General features: G+C 40.2%; 2 protein-coding genes across 2 annotated transcripts in view; both read left to right on the top strand.

Annotated features, from left to right (window-relative positions):
- LOC311000765 (transcriptional regulator Myc-1-like) overlaps nt 1-24,895 on the top strand; it is a 294,713-nt gene that overhangs the window by 236,537 nt on the left and 33,281 nt on the right. The window lies entirely within an intron of this gene.
- LOC311000056 (cytolytic toxin-alpha-like) lies at nt 10,748-16,644 on the top strand (the record flags this gene model as incomplete). The annotated part of the gene is made up of 4 exons (XM_083990691.1): nt 10,748-10,847; nt 11,530-13,578; nt 14,143-14,340; nt 16,622-16,644. 4 exons carry the CDS (start codon nt 10,748-10,750, stop codon nt 16,642-16,644), a joined length of 2,370 nt encoding a protein of 789 aa, XP_083846817.1.

The raw sequence follows: 24,895 nt of genomic DNA, 5'->3' as shown, positions 1-24,895 counted from the left end.
AAAAGAAGTAGCAGATGAAATGAGGCGTAAAGCAAAGCTGTTCATTGGCTTTGAAGAGGCCAACAAGGAGAAGGAGAACATAATGTTCCTGACGGTCGGTTTGACAAATGACACAAAGAAAGGTTCAAGCATCTACCTTTATAAACACAGCTTCTCTGTCACTGAGAACTTTGAACCTCCTTCAAAGCCTGAAACTGTGACAGTGAGTGACATAAACCACAACAGTGTGACTCTGAAGGTTTCTCCACCCAGGTTTGGAGTAAAGGACATCAGCTCCTACTCTGTAGAGTACCGTGTCAGTGGAGAGGATGGATGGAAGCAGCAGACAGCAGCAGAGGCTGAAGAAGTCACAGTGAGTGGTCTGAGTCCTGAGACAGAGTATGTGTTCAGATGCAGAGCAGTGACCTCAGTAGGTGTTGGACCAGTCCTTGAAGTCACTGGTTCCACTGAAACTTTGCCTTGCAGCCCTCCAGGAAAACCTCAAGTTGAACCAAACTCCAGAGATATATCAGTCATCTGGCAGAAACCTGCTGAGCTTGGACAAGATGTGCAGGTGTTGAGCTACATGGTGGAGTACGCCCAAACACACAGCGAGGGGCAAGAAGAAGATCTCCAATGGAAACAACTGGTGTCGAGGGCTGAGGAGGCGATCATTTCAGGACTTCAGTCAGAGACTGGATATGCAGTCAGGGTCAGAGCTGATTGTGGAGCAGCTGGCAGAAGCAAGGAAAGCATCACTGTTCACGTCTGCACAAAATCCAAACCTCTCATGGAAGACCTCAAACGTGAAAGTAAGAAGATAAATTCTGAATCTCCTTCAGTTTACAAACTGCCTCTGACAGAAGTCAACAGTTATACATGCCGGAGGTATGAGTTTGGCAGAGAAAGCTCAAGGAGAAATCGCACTGTGATTCTTCTTGGACCCACTGGGTCAGGAAAGTCCACTCTGATTAATGCAATGATCAACTACATTGTTGGTGTAGAGTGGAAGGACCAAGTCAGATTCACATTAACTGTTGAGGATCAGTTGAGATCTGAAGGTGAAAGTCAGACCTCTAAAGTCACTGTGTACAAAGTCCACCATCAGGAGGGTTTTAAGATAGACCACTCTCTGACCATTGTTGACACACCAGGCTTTTGGTACTTAGATGACATACAGAGAGACAGTGGGTTTCATCGTGACTGGTTTTTCCACTACTTCTCTCAAGGTCATTTCGACTGTTATGAAAATGTCAGTGAGGTTGATGCTGTGTGTCTCGTAGTTCCAGCTGCTTTACCACGACTCGCACCAACACAGACATATGTGTTTGAATTAGTTCAGTCAGTCTTTGGAAAAGATGTGGAGGACAACATCAGAGTTCTGGTGACATTTGCAGACGGCCAACGTCCACCAGTTCTAGAGTCGATCAAGGCTTCAGGTGTCCCATGTCCTAAAACAGAAGATGGACTCCCTGTTCACTTCAAGTTCAACAACTCAGCTTTGTTTGCTCACAACGAGTCGTCTGCAGCAGAGAGCAGCAGTGAGGGTGATGATGAAGATGGAGGTCTTGATGAGATGATTTGGAACATGGGGACAAAAAGCATGAAGAAGTTTTTTGTTGCTTTGAATCAAATGGAGACCAAAAGTTTTACATGGTGACAGTGGGACAGTTTTGTTGGCTTGATGAATAGTACCCAATAGCATTCAAGAGACGACTGAACAACTGAAAGAGCACGAAGCAGAGATCAGCTGCAGAAATGAGAAGTTTGAGTTTGAAGTTACTGTCACAAAACCTTTTAAAGTGAACATTTCTGTTCACAGCATTTTCCTCACCAGCTGTCAGCAGTGTTGTTTCACCTGCCATTGTCCTCGTAGCACTGCAAATGAAGCTGGTGAAGAAAAGATCATCCTCTGTGAACTTATCATTTATCCTTTTAATCGTTCATTCATCCCACAGTGGAGAAATTTACAGTGAAAAAATGTGGAGAAAAGAAAAATATAGAGCATAAATAATAAATATAGCAATAAAGAAAGACAGCAGTATTTGTAAAGAAATATAAGGAGAAAATAAATAAGAAAATATACACACCTTTATTTAGCTTTATTTTGTGTGGGTTTTTTTTTTGTTTGTTTTTTGTAAAAAAAAAAAAAAAAAAAAAAAGGATTTCAAGCCAAAAATGTAATTACACCTGAAATACAGACAACAGTTTTACATTTATGTTAAAGATGTTACATGTTGCACAGTATTTGAAGACTATATAACTGGATTATTAGACAAAATTTCTGTATCTATATGAGTTTGATGTATGGTATTGTTGGAGTGTAAACCAATGAACACCGAACCCAAAACTATGATACAAACCGAAACTTTGTGAACCATAATGTCTTCAGTTTAGTATGATCAGAGCTTATATTCATGTTAATCAGTTATTTTTTTAGCTTCATGATTAAAGATGTTTAATCTCAGAGAAAGTACACTTTACACTTTTTACATTTATGTTTTTATTTCATTTTTCACAGTTGTTGTAATTTGTAGCAGGAGTGAGACAGTTGAGAGCTTTAGGTTTTAACAGCCCATTGATTAATGATTGAAGGGCTTTTATTTTTCTTTTATGCTTGAGAGTGTGTTCTTAAACCTGTGGTGTCATTATGGACAGGTGGCTTTTGTTGTTGTTTTTATATTTGTTAAAACAAAAGAGCATTTTATTTTGTAATCTTTATTGGAACCTCTACTATTGGGTATTAGATAAACAGTAACAACAGCAAACTGAACTGCAGGTTTAACGCCACTGGTTTAGTTAAACCAATGATCTTGATTTAATTTTAATTGTGTTTTCATTTTATGTAACTTACCATTTACTTATCTTAACTCTTATGGGATAGTTCTTACACTTGATTATTTTTATTATAGATTATCACAATAATTACTTATGTGTTTTCTGTTTAAAGAATTACTCTTTTTATCCTGTTAATATTGTTCATGTTTTATTATGGTTTATCAACTTTATTTTGAATCTATACTTTTATTATCATGGGAAAAAAACGGAATAATTACATTAATCACATTTTTACTCTGATTTATCAGCTTTATTAGCATTCTTAGGGTTCATTTTATTTTAATGGCTACAATGAGAATAATGTCAGACTCCTGATACTGATGTGTATGGACTTACATGTTATTGTCCTGTAGAGAAACATAATGAGTAGGTAAATGATGATAAATAAACTTCAGTGTGGATCAAGTGTTGTTACCTGAGGTCGTCTGATGTTTCAGTGTCACTGCTGACTAGTAGTTCATCCTCTGGTCCAGCAGAGGGCGCTCTTCACCTTTCTGTCAGCTTGACCCAGCTGCACCTGTTGGATATCAGGTGTACAAGCACTAAATCAAAAGGCTGATCTGTGGAACTTATTATATGATCTCATTAAATTAAATTCAGATTGTTTTCCTGCTGTGACTTTAGTAGATGTTGTATTGTCAGTGGCCAACTGGACTGTTTCCTGTTGCTTGATATGATTGAAGAAATAAAGTGGTGGAGGTGAACTGCAACATGACTTCTTCATCTAATGCTGCAGCGACGTTCTCTCCAATAACAGTGAACACAACAGTTAGATATAAAGCTGCAACACTACAACACTTCACAGTTTCTGATAGGAAAGCTAACCACACGACCATGCACCTTTCTTTATAGTGAGCATATTCTACTGGATATAAAGAAACACAATCTAACTGGTCATTGGTGGGAATGAGAATCACCTCAACTGACAGGTACGTTCAGTAACGATGATGTCACTGTCCTGAAAAAACTCAGTGGTTCCCTGTTGATCTATAAATAAACTTTAATACAATCAGCATTACGTTTTGTTAAAAGTGGCTGTTCTACCGTCCAACATCCAAACTGCTGTAGTAAACATCTGTTATCTAACTAATTCTGTATGAAAAGAAAACATCAACATTTATTTTATGCACGAACATTCAAATTTGGATCCTGAAGGGCAGGAATTTAGTTTCTTTGTGTACAGTTTGTGTTATTTACGAAACCAGTTGGTGCCTCTCTTTTTAACACACAGAGCAGTGAGACATCTTCTAGTTTCTGCAGAGTTGCTTGTTTTCATGGGACCAAACCCCAGCAGTAGCCATAGTAGCCTACATAACTACACTACATTAATAAAATAAGAATACCAACACATATTATAACATATCTTGTCTTAGATTACTAGGCTACATGATGCTATCATAACATTTGCTCTGCATCTTTCACATCTTAGATTAGATTTGATTTGATGTTCTTTATTCATCCCACAATGAGGAAATTTAGTTGTTACATCAGCCAAGTTAATAAAGAAAGTAGACAGGGCTAAATAAACAAAACAACACAAACACAACTCAACAAACAGAAATATAGACACAATACGCAATAAAACAAATCAACCTTCAGGCAATGTGCAAAACAAGTACTGAGGATATGAGGTATAAGGAGGCCTGATATAAAAGTATTGATAGGTAACGTGACCATGGTGTAAAAATATTGCAATGTAGGCTAAGTGACAATGATATAAATAGAAGTATAATATAAATACTACTAATGCAGGTGTGCATGATATAAGAATATTGTGATGTAAAGTGACCACTGATATAAAATATTGCAAAGATGATATAAATATAGATAAAGAGAATATAAATAGAGCTGCCACAACAACTAGCAGCTAAACTTTACCTGTTTAAGCCACCACCACTGAGCTAGCAGCTAGCTACAACAACAGTCCTGTTTACTGTAACACTTCACCTGTCAGGTCTCTGGGATAGATCCGTGTGTCTCGGCTCATTCTGCTGCTTCCTCCTCCCGCACTTTATTTTGAAGTCTTCTCTGGTTGAATTCTCTCTTTTAAACGCTCCCGCTTCTGTTAAATGTGCGCAACACCAGAACAGAGTGCGTCGTATCTTCAGTCAGCCGCTAACCAATCACAATCCGAGGAACACGGAGGTTGTACCACGTGAGGAGGGGTGGCCCATCCCCCCCCCTGCTACAAACACAAACTTGGTTGCGCCTGGCAACAGTTTAGGCGGGACAGCGCAGCTAGCTAGCTTACTGTCATATAGCATGTTAGCCTACACAGCATTGAGGCTGCGGTTCCCTGCTCAGCTCCTGAAAACCGCTTCAAGACTCTGTGATGTGTGGACAGACTCATCTCTGAAGGTAGGAGACACCACCTGTCTCTGTTTGGATGGTTTAGAGATGTCAGTAGCCTGGGGTCATTATCAAAATACAGTGAAAAACATGTCCCTGCACTTTCCAGACACACAAATGCTTGAAACTTTTTTTAAATCATCCACATTAAACCAAAAGTATGTAATTTAAAACCATTTTAAATGATGATGATAATTTCAGTTTATATAGGCTATTTACAGTTTTATTTTATTTTTTTCAGTTTTAACTTCCTTTGTATCTAAAAAAAAACACTTGTCCCACTGCCATGTTTCAACGCTATTGGACAGTGTAAAAATATTTCCTCTTTTTTATAAAAATAAAAAATAAAAAAAAAAGTGGTCAATAATGGGCAAACACTGGGCTTAACATATGAATACAATTAAATCTAAATTGGCTATTTAATAATAAAAATATTTTTAAAAGAATATCTGGTCATTGGTTTTACTGGTATCACAGACCATTATTTTGAAAGGTTAAGAATATGTAAGAGAACTCCCAAGGTCAGAAAGAAGAAGAAGAAAAAGACCCATTTAAGACAATACATTGTGAGTGTCTCTTTCATGAGTAAAAAGTAGGCTAAGATATTTCCAATTAAAATTTCATTTTTCAATGTGGTTCTTTTTTTGTGTCATTGGTGTTACTTTGATTTGCGCTATAATGAAATATTTTTATGGAGAAAAAAAACAGTTTAATAAGTATAATTTATAGATTTTAAGGTGCTGACTCATGCTGGCTTTGAGCTAGCTTGGACACTATTTTGTGTAATTAGCCTTTTATAGATATTTGTCATTGGTGTTTCCATGTGGTAACTAACACCAATGACAGAAAACTAAATGATAGATGAAAAAAAAAGATAAATATTATAGTTGTCCATTATAGTTGGTAAGATAGTCAACATGCTAATAATTAGTTCCCACTAAATTCAATTTGTGAAAACTTAATTAAAATTTTTAACTTTTTTGACTCGGAAAATCACCGTAAATGACCTGTCACGATGTGTGGACAGACTCATCTCTGAAGGTAGGAGACACCACCTGTCTCTGGTTGGATGGTTTAAAGATGTCGGTAGTGATGATGGAGAAACCGAAGCTTTCTGAACCACTGAATCAATATGAAGCTATTGTTGTTGAAATGGTTCAGTGTGTCAAAGCATTTGATACAATTCAACAAGGCGACGTCTGCTGGTCAACCTTCAACACAGCATGCGTGGAACAATAAATGGTGAGTTGTCATCACCATGAACTGTTGTGTATGTTTAATAAATAATTTTCTGTGTGCATCTTGAAATTTTTTACAGTTTTTTTAAGGTACACTTGGGTTATAATATGATTGTGTCATTATAACATTGTATGTGCTTTTGCAACATTGATGGAAATACAAAAATTATATTTACAAAATACAAAAATGTGAAAGAAAATCGGAAAATAGAGGCTGTTTGGACAATAGTACAAAATGCTGATAAGAGAATGGGAAGGGGTTTTGATTTATATTTAATAACAAGATGATCTGAGTTGAGTTTGGCTTCAGTCTGTTTCTCTTCTTCTTTGTGACTCAATGTGAGTGTATAACTGTGATTTTTGGCATGGGGAAGCGAGGTGTCGCAACATCTTGCTGCGATTCTTCTGCTTTGAGAGATCGATACTGTCGAACTGCCTGTTTGGAGCATATCAATTATAGATGTCGATAGTTAGCTATTATGAGAAGTGACCTGAATATTTACATTCTGGTGTAGTAGATAAACATTTCACTTTTACACCCTCACAACACATTCATGAAAACTAGTTCAAAGAAAGAAACATTGACAGCAAAAACTAAACTAAAATAAAAAACTGTTAGTCAGCATCTACTTTGTTCAAGGAAATTACCCACAATGCCGATTCTGGTCCCAGTTCCGTTCCCGTTTCTGGTAGATCCAGGTTCCAGTCCCAGTTTTTTTTATTCCCAGTTCCGGTTCTAATTGTGCTCCTGGTTCAGATTCTAGGCCTGTGGTGTGTCTCAAATCGCACACTTCTCTTAGTGCACTGCCTCACAGTACACTGTACACTGTAAGGCAGTGCACTGTCTTGTGCAGTGCACTAATTTCGACAGGTTAGCACCGTCTCAAATCAAACACTGCCGCTGCGCACTTACCGGAAATGACTCGACAGCTTCTTCTTCTATTTTTTTTTATTCTGAATTGCAACCGGCCGTTGTAGCCCTATCGCCGACACTTGACAGCGCTTTTTGCCGATCAAAACGAGCTATTAAGGCCCAATCCCATTTCACCCCTTGGCCCTACCACTTACCCCTACCCCTCCGTTTTGCGCGTTCACGTGTAGGGTCAGGGGTGTCCCAATTCCCGTTAGGACAGAGGGGTAGGGGGAAGTGGTAGGGCTACATACCCCTCCAAACGGAGATTTTTCAGAGGCACACTCCAAACGGAGGGGTATGAAAAGTTTCCCAGAATGCATCTTGCGGCAGCCGGCAGCGGTGGCTGTAAAACGAAAAGCTGTTTTATTTCTCACTGTAGCGCTGTTATTACGTCACTTTATTAAGTTTTAATATTTTTTCTTGCGAGAAAGTAACTGTTTAGGTCCCAAATGTGCGGTTACAAAAGAGAAATGGGATTGGGCCTTGTGTTTTATTGTGTTAGTGTTGTTGTTGTGCTGTTATGAGTGTTTTTTAAAGACATTTACGCCGGTGTCGGCTCCGTCGCTGCTAAAAGCAACCGCTGCCGTTTGAAAAGTAGTGATGTGCTTCCGCTACGTCACCAAGATGGCAGCCGTTAAGTGTGGAAAGTGTCCATCGATCCACACTCAATTTTCTGGCCTGTTTGAGTGCGCCAATGTAGTGCGCATAGTGCACTACATTTTCGCACACTGCTCAGTGTGAACGCACATCTGTACTCAAAATATTAAGTGTAAGTGCAGAAGTGCGCGATTTGGGACACACACTGGTCTCGGTTCCGGTTCTGGTTCTGTCTGTCCTGGTCCCGGTTCTAATTGTGGTACCGGTTCTGGTTCCAGTCCTGGTCCCAGTCCTAGTTCCAGGTCTGGTTCTAGTAGTACAAGCTACGGTTCTGGTCCTCAACCCAGTTCCGGTATGGTCCCGATTTCAGTCCCAGTCCTGATTCCCAGTGTGGTCACAGGTCCAATCCTGGTCCCAGTCTCAGTTTCTGCTCTGGTTCTGGTCCTCGTTCTTTTTGGTTCTGGTCCTGATATGGTCCCGGCCCCGGTTGTGCTGGTCCTGGTCCTATGGCAGCATCTGGACCCTTTCAGATTTTCAGACTCTCACACTGACGTCAGTTCAGTCCCTGAGGTTCAGGACCTGGGTCTTCAGGGGGCGGAGTGGACCTGGACTTTAACGGAGGGAGAACCGTGGGAGCTGCAGCTGAAGTGAACGTAGTGAAACAGGAAGTGAGTGAGAAAGGTTCCACAGTCCCTCTGGCTTCAGCCCTACACAGTGACTCTGTGTTAACACTGACAGTCTGACATGTTCTGACAGGATGGATGCTTCATGTGACTGCTGTGTTTTACACTGTCCACAACGTTAGAGTGGAGATAAAGACCGTCACCATGTCTGATGGGATGGAGGCTTCAGCTCTAAATCCTGGTGAATCTATACAATCAGCTGTTCTCTGTCTGTGAAGCTGCTGATTGTTAACGTCACATCCTCAAAGCAAATGTAAGAAAAAACAGATTCATTAAACCACAGGTAATAAAGTAAATCTAATCTAATCTAATATGAAGGAAAAATAAAAACCAATATAGACTGTAGACTCTGTGACTGGTTGTTATCAATTTCATAATCAATTAACACTCAATATCTGTGGATACACTGTGAGTAGTAAGAACGTGGTTAGACTGATGTCACTCTGTGGAAAATAACTGCGACATCAGGATCAGTATGGGTGGAGATAATGCGGCAAATTTACTTTCACTTTCAGGCTTGAAGTGTGTGTGTGTGTGTGTGTGTGTGTGTGTGTGTGTGTGTGTGTGTGTGTGTGTAGACTGTCTCTATATAAGCAGCAGCTCCAGAGCTCAGACTCAGACTGTTCCTGCTCCCTCGCTGGTCACTGGTGAGTAGCTGAGTCATTGTGATGTTGAAGGTTTCATGTTAATATTAAGATGCTCCTGAAGTCTTGTTTATTGATAAACTGATGAAATCTAATTGTTGTTGAATTCAGATTCATTAATAGTGTCAGAGGACGAGTTCAGACTCTTCTCCATCAACGTTTTTTTTTTCTTTTGCATGTGAAGTCTGAATGTTGATTTAAAAAGTGAAGAGTACAGAAGAAGAAGCGTTTGTATTTGAGCTTTGATTGACGACTGGGGGCCAGGTACTTAATGCAGTATTCAGCATCTTCCAATTAAAGGTACATTGTGTAAGAATTACTCCCATCTAGTGGTGCAGTTGTAGATCGCAAGCAACTCAGTCGTATTTTTCACGCTGCATTCACGTGAAATCGGTTATATGGCAGATGAACGACAGCCGCTGCAGGTAACGGCATAAACAAGCCTCTATATAAACAAGTGGCCCGTCAGCACGAGGCAAAACAATACACGTGACAATATGTTGTCATGGCGATGTGGTATTGTTTACATGACCCACGTTTTACCATCTCTGGACTTCTGTGACTAAAATGACATCTGGTTTGTTACTGACAGACGTTTTTCCAACTGCACCTGAGCCAGCACCGAGCTTATCCGCTCCATGTAGATATGAATGATATGAATGGCTCATTCAGAGCTGAAAGGAACACTTCACTTTGTTGTACTGATTAATGAAAAACAGACTTTTGAACCTAATAATCGATTTTTGTGATTAGATAACAGGGGAACTTACACAAAGTACCTTTAAAGAGAATAAAATAACAAACTAAACAGATTAATCTAAAATGCATAACTATTGATGGGTCCTCTGTCTGTGGTCACAGCTGCAGCCAGAGATAAGACAGTAGAGCCAAGCCCAGATGGCAAAGAGCAAGGGTGGGGTTCACCCGGAGAGGTCACCTCTTTGGGGGGCGGGGGGCGTCAAGAATAAATATGTATGGGAAACACTGCGTTTACACATGCTGTTTTTTTTCTCTGGTCCAAAGTCCAAACCAGGGATGCAAAGTTGTATATCTGCTACTCACGGTACCGAAAAAAGCAGGTAATGACGTATTTTTTGCGTGTCGGCATCGACTTGGTACTGAAGTATCAGTTCTCGTGACAACCCTATGTCTTTGTATTGACAGGAAGAAATCAACATTTCTGGATGCTGAGGTGTAACTAACAAGGAGAAGTCACATTGTAAAGCCCCTTTCCCACTGACCAAAAAACCTGTTTAAACCAGCCACACCGCTCGCCAGCTGGAGATCAGACCCATTTGTTTTAGACCAGTGGGAAAGGAGTCATATGCCGATTGTTGATCAGCTTTCAAAAACCCTGCGTCAACCCTCTAACTTTAGTAGGAAAGCGGCATAATTCTTCTCTGTAGCTCTGGATTCAGCTGATTATCTGTCGGCTACAACTTGAGCCTCATTCTGTCAGCTTATAATGTATCTAACTGTTAAACTGTCTCTTCCAAAGACAGAACAATGGAGTGTGAATCTGGAAGGACGATGGTGGTGGCAGCTCTTGGGCGGCCTTTCAGCCTCGGGATGTTGTACGACTGCCGTGAAGACTCACTGGTACCTGGTAAAGATACTTGTTGTATCACAACCAAACACTAATAATGGTCCAGTCAAGAAAGCCTTTCACTTGTTATTGTAAAAGACTTCCATTACTGGTTACCTGCTTGACAGTTTCAACTCAGGAGCATCATCCGACGTGCTGCTGACGTGTCATTTATCAGCTGGTCGGTTCGGCGGACTCTGACAGGTCCGCCTGACCGCTTCTGAGGATGACTGGAGTCACAGTCGAAACTGTCAAGCAGGTAACATCATTCTTCATTTTATTGTCTGAACACAAGAAAAAAATAACAGATATATAACAGAAGACAAAATGAGCATAATCGATCTAGAAAGAAACATTGACGGCAAAAACAAAAAAGAAAAAGTTAAGTTCAAGGTAATTACCCACAATGCCGATTCTGGTCCCAGTTGCAGTCCTGGTCCCAGTTCTGTTCCTGTTTTTTTTCGGTAGATCCAGGTTCCAGGCACTGTGCAGAGGGTCAACATTTAACCTGTGAAGGATTTCATGAGTTACTGAGGAGTCCCTCATTATTTCAGAATTAATTATTACATATATTCTGTGTTCTCCAATAACCCTCCATCTCATTTCTACTATCAACTACTAAACTGATATTAACATTTCTCTGTCTAAACCTTAATGTCACAATAAAAGACAATAAAGAACTTGTTATTTTCTTTTCTTGCAGGAATGACACTGTGGGACTGTGATGTCCTGGATAAAACTGCAAGAGTAGTACCAAAACCATACAGTGACTTTGAAATAGTTGCATCTGAATCAATAGAGGATAAATCTTCATCTCTTAATGTTGAAGCTTCTCTGAAAGCCAGTTTCCTGGGTGGACTGGTAAACATTGATGGATCTGCCAAATACCTGAATGATACCAAGGATTCCAGAAACCAGGCCAGAGTAACAATGAAGTATGAGACAACAACAAAGTTCCAGGAGCTGTCGATGAATCATCAAGGAAAAGACAATGTGATGAATCCATGTGTTTTTGATAAAGGAATAGCGACGCATGTAGTCACAGGGATTCTTTATGGGGCAAAAGCTTTTTTTGTCTTTGACCGTGAGGTGTCAGAAAATGAAAACCATCAAGACATTCAGGGAAACTTGAAAGTGATGATTGAGAAGATCCCATGCATTTCTATAGATGGTGAAGGTTCACTGAAGATGGACGACAAGGACAAAGCAAGTGTTGAGAAATTCTCCTGCAAATTTTATGGAGACTTTTTTCTTAAAAAAAATCCAACATCCTTTCAGGATGCAGTACAAGTCTATCAAAGTCTCCCAGAGTTGCTGGGTTCCAATAAAGAAAATGTTGTACCAGTGAAGGTCTGGCTGTTGCCACTCACAGTTTTAGACTCTGCTGCTGCTAAACTTGTCCGTCAGATAAGTACAGGATTAGTTCAGGAAGCTCAGAGCGTCCTAGAGGACTTCAATGAGCTGGAAATGAGGTGCAACGATGCAGTGAGAACAAAAACTGTACAACAGTTCCCACAGATTGGTCAAAAACTTATAAGTTTCAAACAAATGTGCTCAGAGTTCAAGCTGGAATTTCAACAAAACTTGGCAAAGACACTTCCTTCAATCAGAGGAGGAGGTGAAGAGGAGGTCGTGCTCATAGAGATCCTGAAGAAGATACACTCTTCTCCTTTCAACAGCAAAAGCCTGAATGAGTGGATGGACTGGAAAGAGAGAGAAATCTACACCTTAATGTCTTTTACCGACATGATGAAGAACACAAAGGTCGTCCAGTCTCAAAATCATCTGAACAAAGAAATCCTCAGTGTGGAGCATGCTGTGTGTTTTGTCTTCACCTCACTGGGAAGTCATGAACCGTTCCTCTCAGATTTATCAACCTACTTAAGAGGAAAACCCAAAGCAGACGATGCTCAACATCCACAAACTCATGATGTGGAGAAGGAACAGTGGTTTGCCTCAGAAGAAGTAGTGGATGAAATGGAGCACAAAGCAACGCTGTTCATTGACTTTGCAGAGGCCAACAAGGAGAAGGAGAAAATAAAGTTCCTGACAGTCGGTTTGACAAATGAGACAAAGAAAGGTTCAAGCATCTACCTTTATAAACACATCTTCCCTGTCACTAAGAACTTTGAACCTCCTTCAAAGCCTGAAACTGTGACAGTGAGTGACATAAACCACAACAGTGTGACTCTGAAGGTTTCTCCACCCAGGTTTGGAGCAGAGTTCATCAGCTCCTACTCTGTAGAGTACCGTGTCAGTGGAGAGGATGGATGGAAGCAGCAGACAGCAGCAGAGGCTGGAGAAGTCACAGTGAGTGGTCTGAGTCCTGACACAGAGTATGTGTTCAGATGCAGAGCAGTGACCTCAGTAGGTGTTGGACCAGTCCTTGAAGTCACTGGTTCCACTAAAACTTTGCCTTGCAGCCCTCCAGGAAAACCTCAAGTTGAATCAAACTCCAGAGAGATATCAGTCATCTGGCAGAAACCTGCTGAGCTTGGACAAGATGTGCAGGTGTTGAGCTACATGGTGGAGTACGCCCAAACACACAGCGAGGGGCAAGAAGAAGATCTCCAATGGAAAGAACTGGTGTCGAGGGCTGAGGAGGCGATCATTTCAGGACTTCAGTCAGAGACTGGATATGCAGTCAGGGTCAGAGCTGATTGTGGAGCAGCTGGCAGAAGCAAGGAAAGCATCACTGTTCATGTCTGCACAACAAAACCCAAACCTCTCATAGAAAACCTCAAACGTGAAAGTAAGAGGATAAATTCTGAATCCCCCTCAGTTTACAAACTGCCTCTGACAGAAGATGAAAAAAACACTAGTAGATGCCGGTTGTATAACTTTGGCAGAGAAAGCTCCAGGAGAAATCGCACTGTGATTCTTCTTGGAGCGACTGGGTCAGGAAAGTCCACTCTGATCAATGCAATGATCAACTACATTGTTGGTGTAGAGAGGAAGGACCAAGTCAGATTCACATTAACCGATGAGGATCAGTTGAGATCTGAAGGTGAAAGTCAGACCTCTATAGTCACTGTGTACAAAGTCAACCATCAGGAAGGTTTTAAGATAGGCTGCTCACTGACCATCGTTGACACACCAGGCTTTGGGTATATAAGAGACACAGAGAGAGTCAAGATGAACACAGAGGGGCTATATAATTCCTTCTTTCATAAGATTTGTGACTTGCATGGCATTCACTTTGAACATGGTGTCAGTGAGGTTGATGCTGTGTGTTTCGTAGTTCCAGCTGCTTTACCACGACTCACACCAACACAGAAATATGTGTTTGATTTAATTCTCTCAATCTTTGGAAAAGACGTGGCAGAAAACATCAGAGTTCTGGTGACATTTGCAGACTGCCAACGTCCACCAGTTCTAGAGGCGATCAAGGCTTCAGGTGTCCGATGTCCTAAAACAGAAGATGGACTCCCTGTTCACTTCAAGTTCAACAACTCAGCTTTGTTTGCTCACAACAAGTCGTCTGCAGCAGAGGATGAGGATGATGATGATGAGGGTGGTCTTGATGAGATGTTTTGGAACATGGGGACAAAAAACATGAAGAAGTTTTTTGTTGCTTTGAATCAAATGGAGACCAAAAGATTGACACGAACACAGTGGGTCAATTTTTTTTGGTTCATGAACAGTCACCGATTCAAGATACAAGTGAACAAGTGAAAGAGCACGAAGACAGAGATCAGCTGGAGAAATGAGAAGTTTGAGTTTGAAGTTACTGTCACAAAACCTTTTCAAGTGAACATTTCTGTTCACAGCATTTTCCTCACCAGCTGTCAGCAGTGTTGTTTCACCTGCCATTGTCCTCGTAGCACTGCAAATGAAGCTGGTGAAGAAAAGATCATCCTCTATGAATTTATCATTTATCCTTTTAATCGTTCATTCATCCCACAGTGGGGAAATTTACAGTGAAATATTGTGGAGAAAAATATAGAGCATAAATAATAAATATAGCAATAAAGAAAGACAGCAGTATTTGTAAAGAAATATAAGGAGAAAATAAATAAGAAAATATACACACCTTTATTTAGCTTTATTTTGTGTGGGGGTTTTTTGTTTGTTTTTTGTAAAAAAGGATTTCAAGCCAAAAATGTAATTACACCTGTTAATACAGACAACAGTTTTACATTTATGTTAAAGATGTTACATGATGCACAGTATTTGAAGACTATATAACTGGATTATTAGACAACATTTCTGTATCTATATGAGTTTGATGTACAGTATGGTATTGTCGGAGTGTAAACCAATGAACACCGAACCCAAAACTATGATACGGACTGAAACCTTGTGAACCATAATGTCTTCAGTTTAGTATGATCAGAGCTTATTATTCATGTTAATCAGTTATTGTTTTATCTTCATGATTAAAGATGTTTAATCTCAGAGAAAGTACACTTTACACTTTTTACATTTATGTTTTTATTTCATTTTTCACAGTTGTTGTAATTTGTAGCAGGAGTGAGACAGTCGAGAGCTTTAGGTTTTAACAGCCCATTAATTAATGATTGAAGGGCTTTTACTTTTTCTTTTATGCTTGAGAGTGTGTTCTTAAACCTGTGGTGTCATTATGGACAGGTGGCGTTTGTTGTTGTTTTTATATTTGTTAAAACAAAAGAGCATTTTATTTTGTAATCTTTATTGGAACCTCTACTATTGGGTATTAGATAAACAGTAACAACAGCAAACTGAACTGGTGGTTTAAAGCCACTGGTTTAGTCAAATTGATGATCTTGATTTAATTTTAATTGTTTTTCATTTTATGTAAATTATCATTTACTTATCTTAATTCTTATGGGATAGTTCTTACACTTGATTATTTTTATTATAGATTATCATTACTTATGTGTTTTCTGTTTAGATAATTACTCTTTTTATCCTGTTAATATTGTTCATGTTTTATTATGGTTTATCAACTTTATTTTGAATCTATACTTTTATTATCATGGAAAACAAATGGAATAATTACATTAATCACATTTTTTCTCTGATTTATCAGCTTTATTAGCATTCTTAGGGTTCATTTTATTTTAATGGCTACAGTGAGAATAATGTCAGACTCCTGATACTGATGTGTATGGACTTACATGTTATTGTCCTGTAGAGAAACATAATGGGTAAATGACGATAAATAAACTTCAGTGTGGATTAGGGGTTGCACGACTTCAGATTTTTTAAAGTCGACTTTAATGTTATGAAAGTCGAGTCGACGTCGACTAGTCGCTGATGACGTCATTCATATTTTTCCCATCATAAATCCCAGGAGGAGGGAAATGCTTTGCAACAATCTGTAGCTTTTCACTGACAGACGCTCATGCACAGAAATTAGTCCACAGAACAGCAGCTTTATAAACAACAAGCTGTAAATCAGTTTGTTTTTTTGTAATATGCACTCCTATACAAGTGCAAAAGATAATACTGTAGCTCCTGTCCGTTAAACAATTATGGAGGAAAATGACACACAGGCCTCGTCACCAACACAGTCCTGCTCAGTCACAGTTTCACTCACAGCTTGTTTTCCTGGTTGGTTGTTGCTGTTGTTGGTTGTTGTTGTTGTGCGCGACGTAAAGCTGTCGATATGAGCGGAGTTTTTTTTTTTTTTTTAATTGCCGGCAGCCCGGACACACTGCCCGCGGAAGCGCTGTGCGCGTCCTCACGGGCGTCTCGCAGGCAGCAGCTTCTCCTGCTCTCTCCGCGCCGGTCAAACATCGACCCGTCTGTAGGCTACTCGGTTTTCCACAGGTGTGTCTCTAGCGCTGTATGGATGTGTGTCTTGTGTGCAGACGCAACTGACAAATATTCATAGACGGACAAACTTAATCATCATTTATTTTATTTTGAAAATTGACCGGATTCTCTCGCCTTTTCTGTGCCCGACTTCCTGTCTGGTACGCGCTCGTTCTATCCAGCTTGACGGCGCTCGTAATTTTTTCATTCAGCGCACTCAGCTGTTGTTTCAAGCCGCTCTTCTCTCGTATTGTCACATGATCAGCGAATAGTCGACGTCATGCTCAAAACGTCATTGTGGAGCAGTAAAGTCGACTAGTCGATTAGTCGACTAGTCTGTGCAACCCCTAGTGTGGATCAAGTGTTGTTATCTGAGGTCGTCTGATGTTTCAGTGTCACTGCTGACTAGTAGTTCATCCTCTGGTCCAGCAGAGGGCGCTCTTCACCTTTCTGTCAGCTTGACCCAGCTGCACCTGTTGGATATCAGGTGTACAAGCACTAAATCAAAAGGCTGATCTGTGGAACTTATTGTATGATCTCATTAAATTACATTCAGATTTTGTTCCTGCTGTGACTTTAGTAGATGTTGTATTGTCAGTGGCCAACTGGACAGTTTCCTGTTGCTTGATATGATTGAAGAAATAAAGTGGTGGAGGTGAACTGCAACATGACTTCTTCATCTAATGCTGCAGCGACGTTCTCTCCAATAACAGTGAACACAACAGTTACATATAAAGCTGCAACACTACAACACTTCACAGTTTCTGATAGGAAAGCTAACCACACGACCATGCACTTTCTTTATGGTGAGCATATTCTACTGGATATAAAGAAACATAATCTAACTGGTCATTGGTGGGAATGAGAATCACCTCAACTGACAGGTACGTTCAGTAACGATGATGTCACTGTCCTGAAAAAACTCAGTGGTTCCCTGTTGATCTATAAATAAACTTTAATACAATCAGCATTAAGTTTTGTTAAAAGTGGCTGTTCTACCGTCCAACATCCAAACTGCTGCAGTAAACATCTGTTATCTAACTAATTCTGTATGAAAAGAAAACATCAACATTTATTTTATGCACAAACATTCAAATTTGGATCCTGAAGGGCAGGAATTTAGTTTCTTTGTGCACAGTTTGTGTTATTTACGAAACCAGTTGGTGCCTCTCTTTTTTAACACACAGAGCAGTGAGGCTTCTTGTTTCTGCAGAGTTGCTTGTTTTCATGGGACCAAACCCCAGCAGTAGCCATAGTAGCCTACATAACTACACTACATTAATAAAATAAGAATACCAACACATATTATAACATATCCTGTCTTAGATTAGCCTACTAGGCTACATGATGCTATCATAACATTTGCCCTGCATCTTTCTCATCTTAGATTAGATTAGATTTGATGTTCTTTATTCATCCCACAATGGGGAAATTTAGTTGTTACATCAGCCAAGTTAAGAAAGAAAGTAGAGAGGGCTAAATAAACAAAACAACACAAACACAACTCAACAAACAGAAAAATAGACACAATACGCAATAAAACAAATCAACCTTCAACCAGGCAATGTGCAAAACAAGTACTGAGGATGTGAGGAAGGAGGCCTGATATAAAAGTATTGATAGGTACCGTGACTATGGTGTAAAAATATTGCAACGTAAGTGACAATGATATAAATAGAAGTATAATATACTACTACTGCAGGTGTGCATGATATAAGAATATTGCGATGTAAAGTGACCATTGATATAAAATATTGCAAAGATGATATAAATATAGATGAATATAAATAGAGCTGCCACAACAACTAGCAGCTAAACTTTACCTGTTAAATCCACCATCAACTGAGCTAGCAGCTAGCTACAACAACAGTCCTGTTTACTGTAACACTTCACCTGTCAGGTCTTTGGGATAGATCCGTGTTTCTCGGCTCATTCTGCTGCTTCCTCCTCCCGCACTTTATTTTGAAGTCTTGTCTGGTTGGATTCTCTCTTTTAAATGCTCCCGCTTCTGTTAAATGTGCACAACACCGGAACAGAGTGCGTTGTGTCTTCAGTCAGCCGCTAACCAATCACAATCCGAGGAACACGGAGGTTGTACCACGTGAGGAGGGGTGGCCCATCCCCCCCCCTGCTACAAACACAAACTTGGTTGCGCCTGGCAACAGTTTAGGCGGGACAGCGCAGCTAGCTAGCTTACTGTCATATAGCATGTTAGCCTACACAGCATTGAGGCTGCGGTTCCCACTCAGCTCCTGAAAACCGCTTCAAGACTCTGTGATGTGTGGACAGACTCATCTCTGAAGGTAGGAGACACCACCTGTCTCTGGTTGGATGGTTTAAAGATGTCGGTAGTGGGGTCATTATCAAAATACGATGAAAAACATGTCCCTGCACTTTCCAGACACACAAATGCTTGAGTTTTTTTTTAAATCATCCACATGAAACCAAAATTATGTAATTTAAAACCATTTTAAATGATGATGATAATTTCAGTTTATATATTTACAGTTTTGTTTTATTTTTTTCAGTTTTAATTTCCTTTGTATCTAAAAGAAAAAAAAACACTTGTCCCACTGCCATGGTTCAACGCTATTGGACAGTGTAAAAATATTTCCTCTTTCTTGTTTAAAGAGGAACTAAACCCCTAAACCACTTTTTTCTGCTGAAAACAAATGTATTTGGGTATAAGGTAGTGTTGTCGGTTGATTCTGGTCCAACTTTTGACATTTTAGTCAAAATATTTCAATTTGGTGTATTTTGTAGTAAAAATGTAGAGTGACTGCCCTCTATGGGTTGAAACACGGCTATTACAATCGAATTTTCCTATTGGCTGAGATCGAGGCAGATGACGTTTTGGAGGCAGCTGTAGTCACCGTCCACTAGCTCCCCGACCAATCAGCACCGGCTGCTGCCTGCCGCTAACGGTTGCTAGGCAGTCTAGCTGCGCTGCTGCGGCTAACGGCTGCTAACAGCTGCCTGTATGAGAATCGTTAGTGCGGCCGGCGCTAACGAGCCGTTAACGAGCTAACGAGCCTCGCTAACGGCTCCGGCGTCCGCTCCTAGTAGTGTCCGTGCTACTAGTGCTGTTAGAGTCGCTCGTTAGTAGCTTGTTAGCGCTATATCATGTGTGTTTATTACTTTTTTTCCCACCTTTGTGTGATTTCGCGGGTGTGAATGGGGGTGGGGGGGGTTCGGAGAGTACTCCTGGAGCCCCGCCCATAATCAAGGCATTTTTTGAATTTCCAGTTTAGAGCACGTCATCCAAAACTGATGGGTTTAGTTGGTCTTTAAAAAAAAAAAGTGGTCAATAATGGGCAAACACTGGGCTTAATATATGAATAAAATTAAATCTAAATTGGCTATTTAATAATAAAAATATTTTTTAAAGAATATCTGTCCTTCGATTTGGTGTCATTGGTGTTACTGGTATCACAGACCATTTTTTTGAAAGGTTAAGAATATGTAAGAGAACTCCCAAGGTCAGAAAGAAGAAGAAGAAAAAGACCAATTTAAGACAATACATTATGAGTGTCTCTTTCATGAGTAAAAAGTAAGATATTTCCAATTAAAATTTCATTTTTCAATGTGGTTCTTTTTTTGTGTCATTGGTGTTACTTTGATTTGCGCTATAATGAAATATTTTTATGGAAAAAAAACAGTTTAATAAGTATAATTTATAGATTTTAAGGTGCTGACTCATGCTGGCTTTGAGCTAGCTTGGACACTATTTTGTGTAATTAGCCTTTTATAGATATTTGTCATTGGTGTTACTGTCACATGGTAACACCAATGACAGAAAACTAAATGATAGATGAAAAAAAGGATAAATATTATAGTTGTCCATTATAGTTGGTAAGATAGTCAACATGCTAATAATTAGTTCCCACTAAATTAAATTTGTGAAAACTTAATTAAAATTTTTAACTTTTTTGACTCGGAAAATCACCGTATTTTGATAATGACCTGTCACGATGTGTGGACAGACTCATCTCTGAAGGTAGGAGACACCACCTGTCTCTGGTTGGATGGTTTAGAGATGTCGGTAGTGATGATGGAGAAACCGAAGCTTTCTGAACCACTGAATCAATATGAAGCTATTGCTGTTGAAATGGTTCAGTGTTTCAAAGTGATTTGATACAATTCAACATGGCGACGTCTGCTGGTCAACCTTCAACACAGCACTTGCGTGGAACAATAAATGGTGAGTTGTCATCACCATGAACTGTTGTGTATGTTTAAAGCAGAAGTAAGTGATATATTTGTGTTAATATAAGTCTTAAATAGTTATATCTTCCGACAGCAATCACTTCTATAGAGTGTTTGGTCTGAAACACGGGTCTGTCAGTCACTCTGCTCTGCTCTGAGCCGAAGAGAAAACATTTATCGTATCCTACAGTTTTTATCCAATGAGGAGAGAGAACGGCATGCAGGGCTGTGTGTGCAGCCAAGGGACGCCGTGAATGTGGCGACGTAGGGACGAGGACTGTTATGGTGCGTTCAAGGAAACTCGTATTTTTCCGACCGTGAAGTGGTACCAGTTCGATCTGGTACGAGTTCACCGGTCAGAAGTTACGAGTGGCCGTTATAGTGACTTTCACCGGTAAAACAGGTCGGAGAAACACGAGTGGGTTGCCTGGAACGCTACAAAGTCATAAGTTGTGACTTGAAGATTTCAAAAGCCTACCTGGAACGCAGCATTAGCGAAAACGACCGGACCACTTACTTCTGCTTTAATAAATAATTTTCTGTGCATCTTGAAAGTTTTGACAGTTTTTTTAAGGTACACTTGGGTTATAATGTGATTGTGTCATTATAACATTGTATGTGCTTTTGCAACATTGATAGAAATACAAAAATTATATTTGCAAAATACAAAAATGTGAAAGAAAATCGGAAAATAGAGGTTGTTGGGACAATAGTACACAATGCTGATAAATGATGGGAATGGGAAGGGGTTTTGATTTATATAAAAAGATCATTTACGTGGAGTTTGGCTTCAGTCTGTTTCTTTTCTTTGTGACTCAATGTGAGAGTATAACTGGGTGGCTGTCTGTCTAATCTTGTACTAATCTATACCTCTCTCTTCCTGGTTGTCCATCAATGAAACTATCGCAACAACATACGCAAAAACTCTTCTCCTGTCAAACCCACGGAGTGTAGAGTGATTTTGAAAACTCCACCCTGAATTCAAATCCACCGCGACACGCCGTCGACACATACAGTATGTGATGTAATGAAGCTTCATTTTGGAAGTCACGTGATTTTTGGCATGGTGAAGCGAGGCATCTTGCTGCGATTCTTCTACTTTGAAAGATCGATACTGTGTCGAATCGCCTGCCTAAATGTTGGTAGACATTATTTTTCTCTTAAAAGGATTTCATGCCAAAAATGTAATTCCACATGTTTACATGTTCACTAGGGGTGTCACGATTCTCCAAATCCTCGATTCGATTTGATTTTCGATTTTAGGGTCACGATTCGATTCTCGATTTTTTTTTTCTTTTTCTTACAGCACAGATGCCTATGCTATTTTCAGACTAGTCTAGTCTACGATCATTGGTTTTATTCATCAAATTTTGTACAGTAGGCCCTAAATCTTATTTCAAAAGATGGGCTATACATAGGCTAAGTGATGCAATTTCCATAGGCTAATGTATCACATTAGGCACTAATTGCCCCCAAGGTTTTGAAACAAATATATTTATATCTGTACATTATCATACTTTTATTTTCATTAGTGTCTCATTATTCTCCTGATGTCGGCTTAATGTAATGTAAACGAGATTGCGCTGATACGCGAGAGTCATGTGACAGCGGGGCAGAGCTGCAGCTGCTGTGCTGCCATGGACCTGATGATCAGGTCCTGATCAGACTGGCGGTGGCCCACAGTCTGAATCAGTCCCGGATCCTCCACCGTCACCAGATCCCCCAAAGCCCCCGCAAATAATACATCGACAAAAAGTGGCAAGTTGCACCTTTTCGTTGGCTTATTATTTGCGGTTTTTTTTTTTAAATCTTATAACGTCTCTGCAACATGCGGCTCTCAGTGCTTGTCGGTGTTGTGTAGTTAGAGCAGTGTCTCCCTCCTGTTTCCCAGGTAGGAGGGGGACAGTAGCCCCCCTAGGGCTGGGTGATAAAACGCTATAAATGGTGAAATAACTTTTCTTCGATAGAAATATGAGACGTGGTCGTCGATCCTCTCTTTGACTTCGATGCTCGAGATCGTGACGTAATTTCGATCGATTTCGATAAAAAATCGAAATCGTGACACCCCTAATGTTCACTCTTATTTATCAGCTTAATCTACTGTTCATTTTATTTTAATGGCTACAATGAGAATAATGTCAGACTCCTGATACTGATGTGTATGGACTTGCATGTTATTGTCCTGTAGAGAAACATAATGAGTAAATGATGATAAATAAACTTCAGTGTGGATCAAGTGTTGTTACCTGAGGTCGTCTGATGTTTCAGTGTCACTGCTGACTAGTAGTTCATCCTCTGGTCCAGCAGAGGGCGCTCTTCACCTTTCTGTCAGCTTGACCCAGCTGCACCTGTTGGATATCAGGTGTACAAGCACTAAATCAAAAGGCTGATCTGTGGAACTTATTGTATGATCTCATTAAATTACATTCAGATTGTTTTCCTGCTGTGACTTTAGTAGATGTTGTATTGTCAGTGGCCAACTGGACTGTTTCCTGTTGCTCGATATGATTGAAGAAATAAAGTGGTGAACCAATCACTCAACATCTGCATCTACATCACTTTACAGTTTCTGATAGGAAGGCTACTTTTCTTTATGGTGAGCAAGAAACACAACTGGTCATTGGTGGGGATGAGAATCACCTCAGCTGACAGCTCTATCTTGATGTCCTATGGCCGTGGACAGTGTTGTGTTGTGTGTGTTGAGTACTTTAATTACTTTTTTCGTGTAACGCGTAACGTAACGCTTTAGTTTCGTGCGTTGAGTAATCAGTAACTTAGTTATTTTTTTTAAAAAGTAATCCGTTACTTTTCGCCGGATAAGGAAAAGAAAATCCCGACTGCAGCCTGCTTTTTGTCAGACAGTAGACTACTGTGCAACCTGCGGATGTGTCAGCCGAGGCACAGCGCTGTGATGCGTCTGTGCCCTGCTGACCTACGTGTGTGTGTTTCAATTCACCAGCGAAAAGGACAAGAACATAACGGTAAAATGCACACTGCGTTGGTGATAACCTTTTGTCGACCGCAAAAAATCCACTTCCAATTTAAGGGCCCATAGATCAGCTCCACGTACGGACCTGCTTCTCCAGTCACACTGCTGCTACGGCAGCTATGGAGTAGAGATCCGGGGCTGGACCGGGGGAGAACTGAGCGGCCGCTCGCCGAGAGGGAGCTGCTGAAAGCAGCAAGCACTGAGAGCCGGGCTGCTTGTTGCTGCTGGAGAAGCAGGTCCGTACGTGGAGCTGATCTATGGGCCCTTAAATTGGAAGTGGATTTTTTGCGGTCGACAAAAGGTTATCACCAACGCAGTGTGCATTTTACCGTTATGTTCTTGTCCTTTTCGCTGGTGAATTGAAACACACACACGTAGGTCAGCAGGGCACAGACGCATCACAGCGCTGTGCCTCGGCTGACACATTTTTTAAAGGACCCCAGGAAGACTAGCCTGGCGTTTTTTCGTCGGCTAATGGGGATCCTCAATAAACATAAACATAAACATAAACATACCAGTACATTTAACCGCATTTTTACTTTTATTACACACAAGGCAGGAAGTTCACGTCTCGCCAGCCTCCCTCCTCTCCACACGTTGAGTCCTCCGTTCAAACTGACAGACAGATCGAGCAGTGAAGCCGCTGATGGATTCACGGTAACTCCTGAATCCAAAAAGAAAAAAAGAAAAAAAAAACAACCCCTATGTGGCATATTTGACTGTCTTTCCTGTTAATGTTATCCTGTAGAGTTAATTTGGTTGGATGACTGATGGTATTCGTCAGGACTCGGTGCATTTAAAAGAGGCTGTCTGTCAGTTGTTGCAGCATGTGCGAGGCGCTGCAAAATGCTTTTCATTTTTAGTAACGCATGAGTACTCTAACGCGTTACTTTTATTCATAGGTAACGCTGTAACGTAACTGATTACTTTTAATTGATGGTAACGTTGTAACCTAACTACTTTCCAAAGTAACTATACCCAACACTGGCCGTGGAGCATTTGATAGATCTCTATGACTATGATATGATAGACTGACATATCTCAGAAATGACTTGTTGTGATGACGCAGGTGAACTTTAATAATTTTACACACCCTCTGGTTTTTAATCTTGATCCATCACCAGGTCACATTTTT

Source organism: Trachurus trachurus (assembly GCF_905171665.1).
Source record: "Trachurus trachurus genome assembly, chromosome: 17".
Taxonomy (NCBI): domain Eukaryota; kingdom Metazoa; phylum Chordata; class Actinopteri; order Carangiformes; family Carangidae; genus Trachurus; species Trachurus trachurus.
Note: the sequence above shows the minus strand (reverse complement) of the source record. Positions and strands in the feature narration are given on the sequence as shown.